Genomic DNA, 19,150 nt, shown 5'->3' with positions numbered 1-19,150 from the left:
TTCTTGGCTTTTGATTAAGCTAAAAACTTACGCTAAAACTTCTGTGTTTTCTACCTCAAAATCATGAGAAACTGTGATTGCACTATTCAGTAATTGTGAGCAAAAGTTCTTGGGGTTGCAAAAATGAGATTTGTGGGACTTTGACCCATTCTAGCTTCTACAGCCTTTTAAGGGTTTCCTGAGCTTTTTTGGCCAGTTATCCTCTTTTCACTCTGTTTATATTGTTGAGATGAAGTCCTTGATGGTAGAATCTTTATGGATTTGCAACAAGCCTGTTCCATTAATTTCATTGGGTTTGTTTTTTCATCCGGTTGACTGATGACCCCTGCCACAGATCTCTCGTCTAGGGCAGTAATTTCCATTCTTTTCCCTTGTGTTACATATGCATTGAAAGATTTTGAAATCTAGTTCATAAGTTTGGGGTCAGCTATGTGGCAACTGCAAGCACCTTCAATGTATAGAGTTTGTATGATCCCAGAATTAAATAAGTAAAAGACAAAAAAGACAAAATGCAGAAATTGTTCAAGATTGTCAAGCCTCGTGAGATGTTGAGGTTTTTTATCTGAAATCTTACAAGATGTCAGATTAATTGAAAAAAGCCAAAGTCTTGTGACATTTTCATGATATTCCAAGATTTGGGCCATTAACATTTTGGTACCAGCATTGAACTTTGGTGTCTTAGCAATATTGGAATACTTGGTGCTGGTTTTTACACTGCATGAGTGATAAGCTAATTTTCACTCAATGTGTCTCCAGTTGTGTAAACCTTATTTAAAGGATTTCAAAGTAAGACTTTCCAAACTGGAGTTTTTGTTTTTTAATATGCTTTGAATCTTATTTTGGGTTGAGTTTTGTTCTGAAGAAATACAAATTTGGGAGATAAAATTAGAGGTACAGACTTTCAGTAAAATTACTTTAAGAAAAATGAATACCAAACTCATGTTAAAGTGAGGGTGGGGGGCATTGAGATAGTATGACTGGGTGAAGGTCACCCAGTCAGCTTCCATGGATGAGGGTGGATTTGAACTGGGTCTTCAGTTCTTATCTAACATCTTAATCACTACTCCACAATGGCTTTTGGGGAATCCCAAAGATTTTAGGAGAAAAATGTGCTGTCGGAGAAAATCATTTGGTGGGGAGAAAAAAAACATGATTTCAGTTATGGAACTTGTGCTCAAGATTTGAGTCTACAGATTTGAACTGCATACAAGTACATATTTCTTATTTATAGACCAACTAATAATTATCTCTCAGTATTCTCTATGGACTCGGTATTAATCCCAGGTAGGTAAGTATAGGACTTCAGTCTTAATCCTGTGATTTAATACTCAGTTTCAAATGGATTAAAAAAAAAAAAGATAAAGAGAATGTACATGCATGTATTTTAAAGCTAAATGTGAACTAGTGTAATGTTTTATCCTAACCAAAAGAATGGTTGGAATGAGGAAAAAGTGGTGACCTTTTTCCATGCAGAACAGTGGGAACTTAACATCAGCCTGGGACGTCAGCCAGTAACACCTGTTGTTAAATAGAACAGAAACAGAAGATGAGAAAATCAACCCATTCTCTTTTCTTGATGGAGCCTACATCATCAAATGCTGTTTCAGACAAAATAAAGTGCTGGCACATAGAAAATTAACAGGTCAGGGAAAAGGCTAGGCTAGAATTGATTTCCTTGATATGCTAGTTTTATATGTGGGGAGTTTTGAGTTTGTTTTATGGTGGAAAATTCAGTCATTGGAGCACTTCCTTCAAGTATAAATTATTACTGAACAAGCACAGATTTATTACTTCATTTGATTGTTAGTGTTAGCTCTTAGAAGCACTGAATTGGAAAGGAGCTCAAACGCTATCTGGTCCACCCCCCTGCTGATATGAGAAGTTCATAAGTGGCCACCCATCACTTCTTCTTAAGTGGCCACCCAGCTGGTGCAGAAAATCTTCAATAAAGACTTTTCTACTTCCAAAGCTATCTGTTCTACTGCCAAACACCTTATACTAATAGAAAATTCCAGCATTTAGACAAAATCCTATGTCATGTAATCTTAACCTGTTACTATGGGACATACCCTTTGGAGCAACAGAAAAGAAATTTATTTCACCCTCTATATGTCAGCTCTGCAAATATTTGAAGAAAGCTGTCCTGCTGTGAATTTAATTAACTGTTTTTCAGGCTAAATGTACCTTAGAAGCTGATAATACTTAGATCAAATTGATGCAGATAATAAGGAGCAAACAAGGTAGTACATAAATGACATATGTCCCACCTCACTTTTTAAAAAATTAGTTGCATGAGAATGATTATCTGATTAAAAGAGAGACCATTATATACTTCGGGGGCAGGGAAGTATAAAATCCTTTCCCCAATGTCCCCTCTTTTTAAAAAGAAAATGGGCATGCAGTGGTCTTTTTATAAAAGAGACTCCCTCAGCACCAAATTGAGTCTTACACACTGTGCCATTTGGGGAGGGTGGAAGGCAGCAATTCATAGCAGAAAATGGTTGTACACTCTTCTAACTTTGGTCTGCCGGGGATCCATGTTGTTGTTTTTGCAATGCCAACAGAACTTTTCTTTGGTGCTCTAACCCCTTTAAAGCTGTGTTTTGAATGTTACTATTCTTTCTTCTGAATTGTACTACTTTATATTCTTTGCAGACAGCAGGTTTTCCCTTTGTTGATTTAGGGTTCTTCAAGTTAGGCATTCTTAGGATGGCATACAGTGTGGTATTAAATTGATGCATTAAGTATTTTATGAAGAGTTATTAAGTATCTGTACTAAAACAGGAAGCCTGGGATCCCCCCCCCCCACCTTTGTCATCTCATTTCTTTCCTCTTCCCTGCTTTCTGTCTCTTTCAGGATGAATCTACAGGAGAAATAACATTCTACATGAAAGGGGCGGATGTGGTTATGGCAGGCATTGTTCAGTACAATGACTGGCTAGAGGAAGAGGTACAGAACAGCATTCTCAATGTTGTGACTTGTTTTACATTTGCAAGTATGAAATCCTCATTAGGGCAAGAAGCCTTGACTGAGTCTAGAGAATGCTTTGAATGCCCCTGATGATAGAACTCAGCCTTCCTCACCCGGCAACTTCCCTATCTGTTGCACTACCACTTCTATCATTAGCAAGGGGTGGTGGGGAGTGTGCTATGCTTATAGTTATAAGAAAGGATAAGAGTAGAGCACTGTGTGTGCATAATGGTAACATCCATACACAAATGTTGCATCTGCAGATATACTGCATGCAACTTGCTTATATAGAAAGTCCTCATTAGAATGGTCTTTGGCAACTTACCTGCACATTAGTAACTCTATGCAGAGTCTGAAACACTTAGAAGTCCCCATCATTTAGAATGACTCAGCAACATAATATTTGCATGGCCTTGCATGGGAGAAACATAAGACTGAAACATCATGTAAAACATGTAGGCAACATGGCATCCACAGGCACCAATGCAACTGGTAATTGTGTTAATGCTCCAAAATTAAGCTGAAATTTATTTATTTATTTTTTGCTGAAATTTTAGGAGGTTGCTAGATCACATGAGATTCTAGTGAACTCAACCAGGTTTTCACATTTAAAAAAATCCAGATCTCATGTGAGATTTCACCTTAGTTCAACATTCTCACCAAAGATCTAATAACATGTTAGGGTGAAACTGCCAAAGTCTTGCAAGATTTGGGGGTTGAAAAGATTGCCAGACCTTGATATAAAACTGTAACCATTACTTTGGAGGTGATTTTTAAAACTACAGTTACAATTTCATGACTTGGTCAATAAAATTATAGTATTAATGTTATGGTACAATTCCATAAAAAAGTGAAATTTTGAAATTCTGCTCTTTGATAGAAAAGAACAGGGACAATTGTTAAGCTAATATTTATTTCCAGTTGCAGATTAGCTTATTAGAATGTGTATAGTAGTAGTAGTAGTGGTAATAATAATAATAATAATAATAATAATAATAATAATAATAATTCCTTTACAGTGTGGTAACATGGCGAGAGAAGGACTAAGGGTCCTTGTAGTAGCAAAGAAATCCCTGTCTGAGGAGCAATATCAAGATTTTGAGGTAAGCAAATTAAATATGAAATAAAATGAATGTCTGATTTACCTCTGGAATGAATGGGAAAAAATGTTTTTTCTAAACAGGTTAACCCTAAACTACTGTGCTTGCTGTTCCCTTTCTTGGCAAAGATGTAATTGGCCATGGTCCATCATGCATTAGACCATCATGCATGATCAGACTGGAAGGGCTACCTTTGAAAATTTTGGAAAATGGATGAGCGAGTTGGCTGGATAGAATATATGCCACTTGTACAGTATTTTATCATTTTTACTGGATGTAGCTTTTTTATGATTGCAACCCTATGGGCTGTTTTTTACCTTTGAAAAATGTAAGTAGCCCTTTCTACATTTGATGCCCTCCAGAACTGGGACTATCTCCCATAATTCCCCTACCAGCAATTCCATTGCTAAGAATTCTGGCAGTTGAGGTTCATGCATTTGGAGGGCATCAAGAGCGGAAGAGCTAAGGTGGCCATATTGACACAATATGCTAAACTTGGTTACTAAGTTAACCTATATTCTATGTTCACATGGTATGTATAAACTAATCCAATGGGCTGGATTTTCACCACACACTAAACCACCAAAATCCTAACCAGAGTTAATAGCCAATCTAGTCGTGCTGGGCAAATGCAGCCGCTAGATCTTTAACTGGCCTGATTAAGTGAGCTGTGCAAAGCACTTTATAACACATATACCAAGAAAGAGTCTAGGCCAAACAGGAGGCATGAATATTTCATAAGAAGATTATCAACCCAAGCTTGCATGAGAAGGAGAAACGAGTCCATACAATTCTGATCAGCTCCAGCTAGCACAGCCAGAGAACATGTTGTGGCTCAACATGGCTGGAGGACACCTGGTTGAAGAAGGCCGTCTTGCATTGTCTTCTGCTCCACCACCCTTTATGATTATTCCAGGATGCAGAAGGACAAAGGCTAACATAAAAATGACTTATGACATGAGTGCTGGTCTGGATGTGCTCCTAGTGTATCAGTGGCAGCCAGCTGGCAGCTCAGGGGCCACATCAAACTTGTGGATGGCAGCCAGTTGACTCACCATTCCCCCATGTTCTTCTAGCAGATAAAGATTCTTGTAATGTGGGCCAGTCTCTTCCCATCTGGCTTTAGGAGGGAGGGGAAATCTCTCTCTCTCTCTCTCTCTCTCTCTCTCTCTATATATATATATATATATATAGAGAGAGAGAGAGAGAGAGCGCCTTTATATATATAAAGGCTGCCCAACCCATATGCTTCATGCTCTGGTTCTCCTCCTCCTCCCTGGCCTAAATGTGCTGGCAATTGCAAGTGAGGGAATATATTTGATTCCACACCCAGTTTTTTGTAGTATGTTGCCCAATTTATTAAATGAGGGGGAAGCCTTTTTTCCCCAGCTGGGGCTGCATTTTATTTAATCTTCTCTGACTTCTGGGAGCCCCCAGGGGACATGGTGGTGATGCAGTGACATCTTTGGAGGGAATGGGGCCAGAATGATTTATCCAAAATTTTGTGCGTGTGGATGCATGTGGATGTATGTTTCTGTATGCATGCTTTTATTTTGTGATGTTGGACACATGAAGAAGGACAAGAAGATAGATCCTAATCCCCTGCAAAGGTTTAATACAACTTGGGGGTTAAAAACAGAGACTATGAGAGGAAAATTATTAGTACCCATTAGTATGTTTTAATGTTAATTTTGATTACATTTAATAAAAGCAAAGCTAGCTTTGATATGGCCTTTAGGGCAATAACAGGAAATAAGTAAACTTGCAAGACTAAGCAAACTGCTGATGGGAAAGACATGACAAGGACAAGGGGAACAGGGTAGTATGGTAAAGTATGGTTGTTGTTTAGTTGTTAAGTTGTGTCTGACTCTTCGTGACCCCATGAACCATATTGCGCCAGGCCTTCCTGTCCTTCACTGCCTCCCTGAGTTTGCTCAGTTTCATGCTCATTGCTTCAGTGATGCTATCTAACCATCTCATCCTCTGCCGTCCTCTTCTGCTTTTGCCTTCAATCTTTCCCAGCATCAGGGTCTTCTCCAAAGAGATCTCTCTTCGCATTAGGTGACCAAAGTATCTGAGCTTGAGCTTCATTATCGATCCTTCCAATGAGCAATCAGGGTTGATTTCCTTTAAGATTGACTGGTTTGACCTCCTAGCAGTCCAGGGGACTCTCAAGAGTCTTCTCCAGCACCACAGTTCAAAGGCATCAATTCTTCGGTGCTCAGCCTTCTTTATGGTCCAGGAAGTTATGATTCAGTTGCAAATCCTGGGAGTCATGTCTGTGGTTTGTGGTTTTTGAGGATAAAAGGGATTGCAACTAAGGGGTCGGGACCACTTGGTCAAGCTATCTTGCCTGATAGCTTGTTCTTGTTGGTCTGCATTGCAATGTGAATCTAAGTAACTACCTTATATACTATTGGTCGAATTTTACTTGCTTATTGAACTAACATTTAATAAAGCTTTTAGAACTTTGAAGTGACTTATGTTATGGTGTGTCTGTCTCCCGTGTTTATCGTGCTTTTTTCCCTGACGACCAAAAATTACGCTGCTGAATTTTAACTTTCTGCTGCCAAAACCGAATAGTGCAATCTGGCTGCTTTAAAAATAGAGGTGGGAGGCATTGCTGCTGGCCTTTGGGAAATTTGGCCTGCTTCTTCTTATGCATGTACTTTGCTTTGATGTAAATATCTAGTGAACGAACAAGTAGTGAAGGGGTGTATCTCTTGTGATCTTCCTTAGGCCCGCTATGTCCAAGCAAAATTAAGCGTCCACGATCGTTCCCTGAAGGTAGCCACTGTAATCGAGAGTCTGGAGATGGAGATGGAGCTGCTCTGTCTGACTGGAGTAGAAGATCAGCTACAGGTGGATGTCAGGCCAACCCTGGAAACTCTGAAAAATGCTGGCATTAAGGTATGATTGAATGAGAAACCGAAAGTGTAAGATTTACTGTTTTTTCCCCAGTCTGACAAGTATACGGATGAATAAGCATGAGAGCAGTATAATGAGAGGAAGTGGAATGTAGCATTCCACATCATTAGGAGTGCCTTTAATAATGCTATTAGTATATAAAGCACTATCAGTTAAGTACCTACACTGTTTACAGAGTCACATCTCAGGATTCTGGTGTGATATTGCAACAATCTTTGGTGGAAGAACAGCATTTCCCCTTCAATTAACATACTAATTTCTCAGAGCAGAATGTTCCACTAAAACTACATTATTTTCTGGTTGGAAACAGCACAACTGAGGGATTTGACAAAGGTGGACCTATAGAGGCTTCCCACCACTCTGGATGCTGCTGCTGATGAGACTTTTGTCTCACACTTTTCCAGGGTAGAGTCAGACAAGAGTGGGACAACTGCCAGGCAAATATATGTAAAAACAATATAAAATAATTAAACCTGCTTAAGATACGCAAACAGCCACTGAAACTGTCATCAGTTCCATCAAGAATGTTTCTTCAGAGGCAGATCTCCTTTCTAAAAGGCAGAGAGAGTGACAGCCAAGTACAACTTCCAAGGAAATGCATTTTATTTATCTAAAAAAATAAATATCCTTTATATCCTCAGCTAGATGGCAGCACCTAGCTGACCTTGGCTGATTTTTAAAAACTAAGCTGGGTCAGACCTGGTTAGTATCTGAATGGGAGATTCCCAGGAAAAACTAGCTGAAGGCTAGATTGGGAGGTAAAAGAAGAACAATATCTCAGAAGAAGGCAACAGCAAAACACATCCATATCATTGCCAAGAAAAGTTCAAGGATGTTTCATGAAGTCAAAAAGAGTCAAACTCAAATGGAAGGAGATTTTATCTTTATCCTCTGTATAGTTTTATAGTAGAGATTGTTAATAGGGACATTCTCCAGCTGTGTGGACTCCCAGAATGGCTGAGAGTAGGAGTCCATCTACCCAGAGAGCAGTCATGTTGGAAAATGTTCTATAGCTTAGGAATCACACCATAGGTAGCCTATCCCCACATATCCGACAAACAAGCCTTCAGATCATAACTATGATATCTGTCTGGCCTTTGTATCTGGACAGATTCATACCATAATTAGGCTCTAAGACACTTACACCCCTAAAGGTGAACATCTCAGAACTTCCTGTGGTGATAGATATTTCTCATCCTGAAAACTAGTTTTTCAACCCATAAGATAGTGCCTAAAATCCATGTGAAGCATTACAGAAAATAAGATATAAGATGGGAACGATAGAATTCTGGGTTACTACTTAAACCTACAAGGAGATTATGTTTATTTTTTAAATATACTCCCATGTAAAGGGCCAAGTTTGGTTTTTTTTTTAATACATGTGAGAAATCCTAAACTCTGATAGTTGTGCATTAGTATTTGTTTATATAAGAGTACATTATAGACAATACCTCATCCTGAGTAACATGTAGTTCAGCTGAATGCCACAATTTCACGATAGTCCAGTTTGGTTGATAATGCTGACAATCTTGTACAAAATTCTGTGCATATGGTATAAAGAAAGTACTGAAAAGTGTTTCCTTCTGGCTAACATGAAGCCCTGTATGATATATAGAATGCCTATCTGAAACCGTGGGACTTTGGATTTTTGTCCAAAGAAACAAGTTTGGAAAGAATGGCACCATGAAGTTTATGCTTATTTTACAGTTTTCCATTAAGGCCAAGACCTGAGCTTTGGGGGAAAAAAGGAGGGTAGATATAAAATGCAAAATGTAGAGAAACACCCAAGGTCACGTTTGTGCCACTTAGAAATGCTTCCTAAGCTTTTGGCTTCGCCTGTGGAAAGTGTTCAATTCCTGTCCATATCAGTCATAACACTTCCCAGTGTGAAGTCTCTTATCCCAAAATAGACTAGGTATCTTAGGAAAGGCACAGCTGCTTTAAAGACTTGACATCAGGCATGATGCTCCCGCATGTTCCAACGCATCTTTTTATCCTTGACTCCAAAGCACTGTACCCTTCCCACTACACCATGGAATTGTCATAAATGTCAAAGAGAGATTTGCAATTTACAACTAGCAATGTAAAACAAAATGTGTAGCAGAATTTATGGTAAAATTTATGACAGGTTACATGATTATATACCATATCACTGGTGTCCATTCCATAAGGTGTATTTCCCAACAGCAGCAAAAATGTTACATTGTGCAATGTGCAAAACAGGCCGAGTCTATTTGATTCCACTGATGATTAAAAAGCTTAATTAGAGGCCTGTGTATAGATTTTGGCTGTTGCATGAAAGTCCCTATGAAGTTGTCCACATGGTTACTGTCTTCTCATGATGTGCAGTGACTCACTCTGTGGATGTGGCAATTTTCTTCATGTCACCACAGGCCTTTCTTGTTGCATCTTCTACACACAAACAGCCTGTTGCACTGAGACAGCTGCCACATGGAGTAGTTTAAAGCTGCCTTTATAGAACACCCATTATTGTATTATTGGTGCCAACGGTCTTAGCTACAGTTTCTGCTTCCATCTTCAAAAATGGGCAGGACTGACTCATGTTTTTGCAAAATATATCTCTCAGTTCCCAGTATTGTATAAAAAGGCCCCTGTTTTCTAACAGTCACTTCAAAATTCCATGTAATTTATTTGAAATACATAATTGCTAAAATTGCTTTTGTCAGATGCGTTTATAAAAGCTTTAAAGAATGATGGAATTTGAAGAGACCATTGAGGACATCATGCCTAAACCCCTGCTCAGTGCAGGATTTCAATTATATTTTAAGCATTCCTAACAGATGGCTGTCCAGACTCTGCTTGACCACACCTAACTGATGCTAGGAGATCCTTATGGATAGCATTTCACCGCATAATTTCTTCACTCTGGCGGTTCCTAACCTAATCCTCTTTAACATGCAAAGCATGGTGAGGCCCTTCAGAAGTTATATACCTTTGTCATAGGACTTAACTTCCAGATTTGCACCTGTTCTAGTTTGTCTGACTGCTCCTTAAAATGTGGTATCCAGAAGAAGACATAGACTCAAGATGTAACGTAATTACTATAAAGGTGTAAGTCCCTTCCATCTGTTTTTACAGTGCCTACATGTCTAATAGTTAGAAAAAACTATAGCACATCGGGGGGTTCTGCTCCAAATTACACTGGAGAACCATTTCTCCATTATCTTTCAGTATTAGTAGGTTAGATGCTAAATAGGATTTTAAAAATTTCTCAGGATTGATGATGTAGAATGCAAGTCAGGGCTTACAGTAGATATGAAAGCAGATTCACACGTCGTTATCATGATAGGCTTTTATGCCTAAAATAAATAAGCTGCCATTTCTTTTGTAAAGTTTGACAGATATCCATGGGCTTGAAAACAGGTACAGAACTTATTACTGTGATACCCAGCTATACATTTTGCATGGATGTAAATTGTTCCCAGAAAAGTGAAGGTTCTTCACGTTATAAGACAGTTGTGACAACTCCACAGCAGAGACCCACTGATTTATCTTTGCTGTTGAATGTGGTGGTGGAATTTTTGCTTATGGCTCTTTCAGCTATAAGAATTTTGGTTTTGCTTTAGAGTCATATCTGTATTAGAGGCTCCTTTCATATAATAAATTAAACACTTAACATTAGTTTTATCTCTGGCTGATGTGCTTATAGCAGACATTTTTTAACATGGAAGAGATTTCGGGAATTTTGCATTCACCTATGAAGCCTGAAGTAGTTTTACCATATAACTCTGTATACTGTGTAGTTCAGCTGAAGATTCAAATAAATCTTTTTGACTATGTGGATCAAGTTGATGTCATTTCTTAGTGACCACATAATTTTTCTCCAGGACAAACTGGTCCTTCATGTCTTCCAATGGTGTACCCATTGTCCATCCATCTTCCTTTTGGTCATACTCTTCTTCCCTTTCCTTCCATCTTTCCCACCATTATAGATTTCTCCATAGAGCTAGGTCTTTGCATAATGTGTCCAAAATAAGGTAATTTGAAACTGATCAATTGTGCCTGGATTTGTTGTATGATCATTTGTTTGTTTTCTTGGCTATCCATAGGAGTTTTCTCCAACACCAAAGTTCAAAAGTGTCAATACTCTTTCCAGCCTGCTTCTTCAAGCTCCAGCATTTGCTTCCCTAGAGTATCATAAGGAAAACCATTGCCGGCATGATTGTGATCTTTATTGGTCTTTATTTCAGGACTGTTTGCTCAAATGGATTAGTATAATGCAGAAGAATGTGATTAGATTTATTTCCCCCTTACTCTCCTGCATTCTTGTATTTACTTCTTGTTTTCTTGGCAACAGTGTGAAATAAGTTGCCATCAACTTCTTCCTGAAATTATTAAAATTTTAATTTTACTTCTAGATTATCTCCCTGACAATTCCTAATGGTCTCCCATCTAGTGCCAAGAAAAACACATGGGTATGTCCACAGGAAGTCATCAATCTCTTGAATCAAAGGGGATTTTTGTATTTTTATATCATCAACTTTACTAATTAGATCAATTGATTGATTTGTTAGATTTATATTCCATCTTTCTTTCAGGAGCCCAAGGCAGCATATCTAGTATTTCCTCCTTCATGTTTTCCCCACAACAATAATGCTGTGAGGTAGGTTGAGTTGAGAGAGAATGATTGGCCTAAGGTCACCCTGTGAGCTTCCATAGCTGAAGATAGACAAACCTGAGTCTCCAGGATCCTGATCTTAACCACTACACCATGTTGGCTTCCAAATATCTAATATTATATTAACTTCCCTACAAGCTAAACATTTATTAAGTGCCTTTTTATCATTTACCATTATTTATTTATTACATTTAATGCAACTTGCCTTTCCCTTGAGAGTTGAATGTGGTTTAAATGTGGGCTTCCTCTAATTTTATCCCCAGAACATCAGCCTTATAAGGTGGCTTGAGAGAAAGTGATCCACACAAAGTCACCCAGAGCTCTGAGGTTGAGTGGGAACTTGAATCTGAGTCTCCAGGGAGATTGGTCGAAAGCAAGCCACTGCAATATACTGGCTCTTTGTTACTATTCATGTGAGGTTATGATTTTTTTTATTGTAGGTATGGATGCTTACAGGGGATAAACTGGAAACAGCCACGTGTACAGCTAAAAATGCACATCTGGTAACCAGGTCTCAGGACATTCATATATTTAGACTGGTGAGTAATACAAATAAAACTAACTTACTTAGCACTTGTTCACAGAGTTATATTTTGAATCAAGGGAAATAACATCAGCCTCACTGTGCATATAGACTACAGCCTGAATATATAAGCCTAACCTTGCTCCAAACATCATTGCATCTGATGGGTACTAGAAGTTGGAAGTTCAACATGGAAAAAGAGCCCTTGTTTTCTCCTGTGTTCCTTGGATGAAATAATTTCTTGCAGGCTTAATTTTATCAGGGGTGCAGTGAAATGTAATTATTTCTCCACCTTTATCACATCCACAAAGAGCTGCCCAGTGGGCCTTTTTACTGTGACTCGTTCCTTGCTAGGGAGGAGCAAAATGCAGGATTATTTAATAAGCCATTGTGAGGAGCATTTTAAGCACCTGGTGGATAAAGTTGCTTGGATTTGCTTGGAGTTGGAGGCCAAGTTCTGTGGAGATGACAGCCACCTCTATATTAGATCTATGCTCCTCCTGGCTGATAAAGTCCTCCTGGGAGGTGATATGCAGTTGGGTCCATGCAATAATATCTGTTTCTTTGATAGAGGGGGTAGTGCCTCCTGCATTGAAATAGGATACCTGACTGCTTTGGACAATTTTTGTCCAGTCTTCAATCTTCCCTTTCTGGGAAGGTTGTTGAGGGAAGGGTTGGGTTACAGCTTCAGAGGATTTTGGAAAATACAGATTATCTAGACCATCTTCAATCTGATTTCAGGGCATAGTACTGAGAAGCATTGGTCAGGCTTGTTGATGATCTTTGGCAGAGCCAAGGCAGGGATAGTGCAGCCACCCTGGTTCTATGTGATCTCTTAGCAGCTTTCAGTATCATCGATCATGTTCCTGAATGGGATTGCACTATTCTTTTCAGGATTAGTGCACAATTTTGGGGTCTTTCTGGACTCACAGCTTCTGCTTGAATAGCAGGCAGTGGCTGTGGTCAAGAAGGCTTTCACAGAAATTAATTTAGTCTGTCAGTTATGCCCATCCGTGGATCTGAAGCCCCTTAAGTCAGTCATTCATGCTTTGGTCACCTGATGTTTGGACAACTGCAGTGTGCCCTTGAAGATCACTTGGAATCTAGTACATGGGCAGTTAAGGGCATGCCATCATATGTCCAGGTAGCACTTCTGCATCGTAAGGTGCAGTAGTTACCAGTAAGCTCCTGGGTGCAATTTATTACTTATAAAGCCCTTCATGGCATAGGGCTTGGCTATCTGAATGTCAGCCTATTTCCAGTGGTTTCTGTCCACCCCACACATTCTGATGTAGGTTGGCATGCTCCAGGTCCCATGTGGTGGGAACCAGGAAGCAGGCCATTTTTGTCATGGTGCCTGCTCTCTGAAACATCATCCCTCACCCCCAAGATTCATATGGTTCCAATCCTGGACCTATTTAAACAAACCTTTAAAACCTGTCTCTTCCCCCAGGCTATAGGTTAGAGTGGGTGATGGTCCCTTGTAATGTGTTATTGGCTTCTGTGGCCTTTTTTTTTTTTTTAAGGTTATGCATGTTCTCGTTTTTACTGTCTTATTTTATAAGCTCCCCAGAATTGTGACAGATTGGGGCAGCCTATACAAGAGAGAGAGAGAGAGAGAGAGAGGAGGGAGGGAGGGAGGGAGGGAGGGAGGGAGGGAGGGAGGGAGGAAGGAAGGAAGGAAGGAAGGAAGGAAGGAAGGAAGGAAGGAAGGAAGGAAGGAAGGAAGGAAGGAAGGAAGGAAGGAAGACCCACAAATACAAAAGTGGCAGGGCTTGGATCAAGAAACTGCACCCATCATCTTGCAGATTTTGGCACCCACGTCCACATATGCTGCATTCTCTGCTGACATTAAGTTTTTATGTAACTCAAGCTACCTGTTCTCCTGTCTACCTGTCCAGGTGACCAACCGTGGAGAAGCACATTTGGAGCTGAATGCCTTCCGCCGCAAGCATGACTGTGCCCTGGTGATTTCTGGGGATTCCTTGGAGGTGAGAAGCCGGCTGGACTCACAGCTCCTGCTTATGCAGCAGGTGATAGCTATGGCCAGAAAGGCTTGTGCACAAATTCATCTTGTGCAGTGTTTCTCACCCTTGTCAACTTTAAGAAGTGTGAACTTGAAGTCCACACTTCTTAAATTTGCCAAGATTGAGAAACACTGATCTAGTACATCAAGCTCTTACAAGGGACGGGGGTTGGCAAAGGAAAGAATCTCTGCATCCCATTACCACATTTGTTTCTTTCATGGAATAGGTATGCTTGAAATACTATGAGTATGAGTTCATGGAACTGGCTTGCCAGTGTCCGGCAGTGGTCTGCTGCAGATGTGCCCCAACACAAAAGGCTCAGATTGTACGCTTACTCAAGGAGAGAACTGGGAAGCTGACCTGCGCAGTAGGTAGGTGTCAAGCCCCACACAGGTGACAAGGAAGCAAGAAATACACAGATTTTAGTAAGGTATCTTTGAGGCTAGTCTTGGAGTATATACAGAATCTTCAAAACTGCAAGAGGAATGTCCAACCTTCATTTACAGTGAACTCATTAAGGAGTCTTTTTGAAAGATTTCTTCCTAGTTTCTGGCCACCTGGGCTAAGTTGCCATCTGTAAAATAAGCTACCAATGGACTCCCCTTCGGTCTTTCAATTGTTTCTGTCTACTTTCCTTTCCTTTCCCAGCCTCCCCGCAATCTCTCACAGTAGGGATTCTCCAATGGGATTCTCTAGTTCAGCGTCTTTTTTGTACATCGGTTCATCCGTGCATGCAAAAGAGAGAAAAGCTGTGATTTAAAAACCACATACCCAGGGGCTCTCCATTTCTCTGGGGTTACAAAAAGATTGGAGAGTTTCTGAAGCAGCACCCCATGAAGTGAAAGGAGCCACTGCCTGAAGGAAAGTAAATCCATGTATGTAGCTATGAGGCAGCCCTTTGCATCCATGTGTGATAAGCTGGGACAAAATGTAGAGAAGGTTGGAAGGAGCTATTGAGTCTAACGTCCTGCTCACTTGCAGAATAGCAATCGAACCATCCCATGATAAGGATAGATATTTTGGTGTTCTTGGAACAGATCGTCATGGAGAAAATCTATCTGTGTGGTTGCTAAGAGTTGATAGTGACTTGATGGCACATAAGCTATCGGTCGAGTTTATTGAGAAGCCTTCCCAATCTTTGCAGCAAAGCATGATCATTGTGCTACATCTCCAGAGTTCACGTTGTCAGAGAGATGAGACAATTCTTCCTCACCCCATATTGGGTGACAGAGTGTTTGAGGAGCATAAACCCAGCAGTATCTGTGGCCCTATGTATCAGCCCTGCTCTTTATTTCCATGGATTTAAATTCAGAAATGTTCCAGGCAAGCTAAAAGTACAGTTCTTCCTAAGGAAGAATGTATTCATAATGAAAGAAAATAACATTTTAAATTCAGTCCCTAGTTACATACATGCAAACTTTTCTTAAGGGGATTTTCATTTGGAAATTGCAGTTCCAACTTGAGTGGCTACTAATAGTGAAAGGTTTTGTATTTTCGACAACTGCAGGTCTAGCTCCTATTCCCCAAATTTGTGGGTTTTAATTTTAGCCATCATGTTTTGCTGTCTCTGCTTTTCTTGTAAGCAGGCACTGAGAAAAATGCTCTGCTCTTTTATTTAATTACTCTGCTTGCTTATTTTACTCATCATGATCCTGAGAAAAGACATAGTATAGTTAAAATGTGAAAAGAGATAATGAAATCTGTATTGAGTGACCTGGAATAATTGTCCAAAGAAACACTAAACTGCAAGTGATATTAGAATACCCAGCCTGCTGTTCTTTTTATTTTATGTTGCATGTATAATTAAGCTCTGGAATCCATTATTGTAACGATTCAAAAGAACATCATTGCCAGCTATGAACTCTAAAGCTAAAATGATTTGTCTCTTTATGGTTAGCTATAACAGACCAAGTAAAACCTAAGCAGATCCAGCCCTGGCTAGCAAGGGAAACTGGAACTGGCTTTCAACCATAAAGAAAACTGCAAAAACGGGATGTTCTTGTGATTCACTGCTTCCACCATTTGCCATGTGTGGCTTCCAGATAACTTGTGAACTTAAGCCAAATGTGTTTCAAATGTATCCATCTCATCACATAGGGGAAGATTTGTGTTTCTTTGTCTCTGAGGGTGTGTTTTTCTTTCACCTGCTAGTTAAAAATCATTAGCTTGAGGTTATGAGCTGTTTCATTCACTAGAAACATCCAGGTAAACTTGGATGTTCATACACCCCATTTGAGTCCATGCCCATCACTTCAGCTTGCCTTCTAAGGCTGTACAAAAGTGTTCCAAACAACTGGAAGCATTGCTATGTTGGAACGGTCCCCTTTTCAGTCCAGCAACAAAATGTATGCCCAATTAGGCTGTAAGTGTTGGTTTTAATACCAGGAGTAGTTCCAAACAGGGCTCTTATTTTACAGCTGCCTCACTCACATAATTTTACACTGTAGACTCAGGAACAGTTTTCCATTTGTAATTCCCCATGTTTCACACCACAGCTTCTGTTTTCTTCTTACCTTGATAAATCTTTGAAAACAGAAACATACTATAGAATAGCTATGGAACATACTTGGACTGCTAGCGCTAAAAGCAACTCAAGGTTTTCCTTGATGTTGTCTGTTACAGGTGATGGTGGAAATGATGTCAGTATGATTCAGGAGGCAGACTGTGGTGTTGGTGTTGAAGGAAAGGTAAGTCAAAACATAATGTTTAGTTCGAACCCAGTCATACTTAGTCCGAATCAGTCATACTGATAGGGACTTAAGGAAAGAGGGATATACTTTATTTCAATGGATAGTCTGTCATAATATCACTTGGACTATCATCTAATTCATGGAATGCAATCTTGGAAGCTCTCTGGAGAAAAGGTTTCTTTGTTCATCAAAGACTCCTCCTCCTCGGGCAATGATTACTTATTTCTATTTTTAAGATGAGAAAATCATAAAAATGTAAGTATAATCCCTAAAATAGGCATGACACAGTGGAAAAGTTAAAACCTTTCTTCTGAACCTACAGATATGATATGGTCTCACTCATAGTTTTGGCTGGTGTCAAGCCTTTTAAGCTTTTGGACCCAATTTAAGACATATGCTTTTGGTTAAACTGTGGTCCTGCACCTTTATAGTCTGATTTTATTCCTAACTTAAGAGTCTGGGGGATTGCTTTCACAATATTTTCCCTCTTATCCGTAGAATTTATGAAATAATCTTGAGATAGTCACAGCATCCGTAACATCTAGTGTAAGCCATGATGACATCACGTGTCATAATATCATCACCCAAATGATGTGACTGACACACAAATTACATAATTCACATCATTTGTGCAATGACATATGATGTTCTGATGCCTGTGTCCCTTCCTTCCCTCCCTCCCCATCTCAGATGCCCATGACTGCCTCTCAGATTAGCTTGTGTTTCTGGTTTGTTCTGCAGATGACAGGAGAAAATCAAACATGCCCTTCTGAGCTCTTAGATGTAAATGGGATAAAAATCTAATCATAGGTTAGAGTCTATCTTGCAATCTGATAATGGTAAAAAAAAAAAAGGGGGGGGGAAATGTGCTATAAATAAATAATGATAAATAAAAGAAGAAAACTGAAAATGATCTTGAAAATGCTTCGTCTTCTAAGACTACAGTCTGCATATGCTTGCATGGCAGTAAACTCTACTAAACACTGATGGGCTTACCTCTGAGTAACATGCATAGAATTGCACAGCAAGTCAACCAAAAGGAGCACTATGGGAAAGGCACATGCCATGTTCATAGGCATATGCCTGATTGTAATGAACGTATGGGCTGATAAAGGGAGAATATGCTTCAGAACTAGAACAATGTTTGTTCTTGTGGCAGGAGAATTCTGGTTTTTGTAATCTGACGATGGAGATTCTCAATATTTATGTTTCATGGTGTTCTTAGGAAGGGAAACAAGCTTCTCTTGCAGCAGATTTCTCCATCACTCAGTTTAAGCACCTGGGCCGATTACTGATGGTGCATGGAAGAAATAGCTACAAAAGATCTGCTGCTCTCAGCCAATTTGTGATCCACAGAAGCTTGTGCATCAGTACCATGCAGGTCAGTGGTGTTACTGTACTGTCTTTAGGGTCCTCTGCTCATTTGGCCCTAGACAGGATCAGGAAGTGAAAGTGAAAACCCACGCACAGGATTTTCATTTTTTTTTTGAATGACTGCTCCCAAAGGCAGCGCAAATAGAAGAAATCAGTTAAACAAGGACTGTGCATTGTTTCTGTTTATGGTGTAAACAGAACTTACAGTGTAATTTCCTACTCTCTCAGGTTCAACTCATATGGTTTCTCTTCCATGTGTGGAAGCAGATAGTAGTTTGTCAGTGAGTTACACTGGTTTGGGACCATTTCTCTTTCCATTTGATATCTTGCATATATACAGGTGCACATACCCTCTGCATCACTTATAATCTTATCGAGTAGGCATATCTTTTGGAACCCATAGTAAAAAAAAAAAAAAAAAAAAGTAGGATTTAATTTGCCATGAGCAACAATGGTTCCTTTTCTAAATTGCCAAATCTTTTGTGGGTAGAGAAGACACCTGTGGTCTCTTCTCATTCGTGAATGCTGAGTGCCAATCTTTACTACTTATCTCAGTTGCCAAATGATGAAGGACCAACCCTTTCCATTAAGAGACAGCTGCACAGATATTTGTCACTGGTTCTATTTTGTTTTTGCTTTGAAGCCTAATAATTCCTTGTGTTTTCTTCCATAGGCAGTTTTCTCTTCGGTGTTTTACTTTGCTTCTGTTCCCCTCTATCAAGGCTTTCTCATAATTGGGTAAGAGCCAAGCCATTCCCTGTAGTATCTTTAAAATGTATAATGAGATTTGTTTGAAGCCTTCCTGACTTTGAAAACATTCATGGCAATGAGTGGCATGGACTAAAATGTCGCACTCTTTCCTTCCTGCCTCCACTGCTGTTATCGGAATAAAACAGGA

General features: G+C 39.6%; 1 protein-coding gene across 1 annotated transcript in view; it reads left to right on the top strand.

Annotated features, from left to right (window-relative positions):
• ATP9A (ATPase phospholipid transporting 9A) overlaps nucleotides 1-19,150 on the top strand; it is a 96,459-nt gene that overhangs the window by 63,686 nt on the left and 13,623 nt on the right. Inside the window, exons 16-24 of the mRNA XM_007423740.4 lie at nucleotides 2,858-2,950; nucleotides 3,991-4,074; nucleotides 6,811-6,981; nucleotides 12,079-12,177; nucleotides 14,063-14,152; nucleotides 14,415-14,559; nucleotides 16,811-16,875; nucleotides 18,104-18,259; nucleotides 18,926-18,990. Coding sequence (XP_007423802.1) covers nucleotides 2,858-2,950; nucleotides 3,991-4,074; nucleotides 6,811-6,981; nucleotides 12,079-12,177; nucleotides 14,063-14,152; nucleotides 14,415-14,559; nucleotides 16,811-16,875; nucleotides 18,104-18,259; nucleotides 18,926-18,990 — 968 coding nt within the window. The remainder of the gene's footprint in view (nucleotides 1-2,857; nucleotides 2,951-3,990; nucleotides 4,075-6,810; nucleotides 6,982-12,078; nucleotides 12,178-14,062; nucleotides 14,153-14,414; nucleotides 14,560-16,810; nucleotides 16,876-18,103; nucleotides 18,260-18,925; nucleotides 18,991-19,150) is intronic.

Source organism: Python bivittatus, unplaced genomic scaffold (assembly GCF_059951505.1).
Source record: "Python bivittatus isolate LINGU-HERP-01145 unplaced genomic scaffold, Pbiv_v1 ctg000700_np1212, whole genome shotgun sequence".
Lineage (NCBI taxonomy): Eukaryota > Metazoa > Chordata > Lepidosauria > Squamata > Pythonidae > Python > Python bivittatus.
The sequence above is the reverse complement of the archived record's forward strand: the minus strand, read 5'-3'. Positions and strand labels throughout refer to the sequence as shown.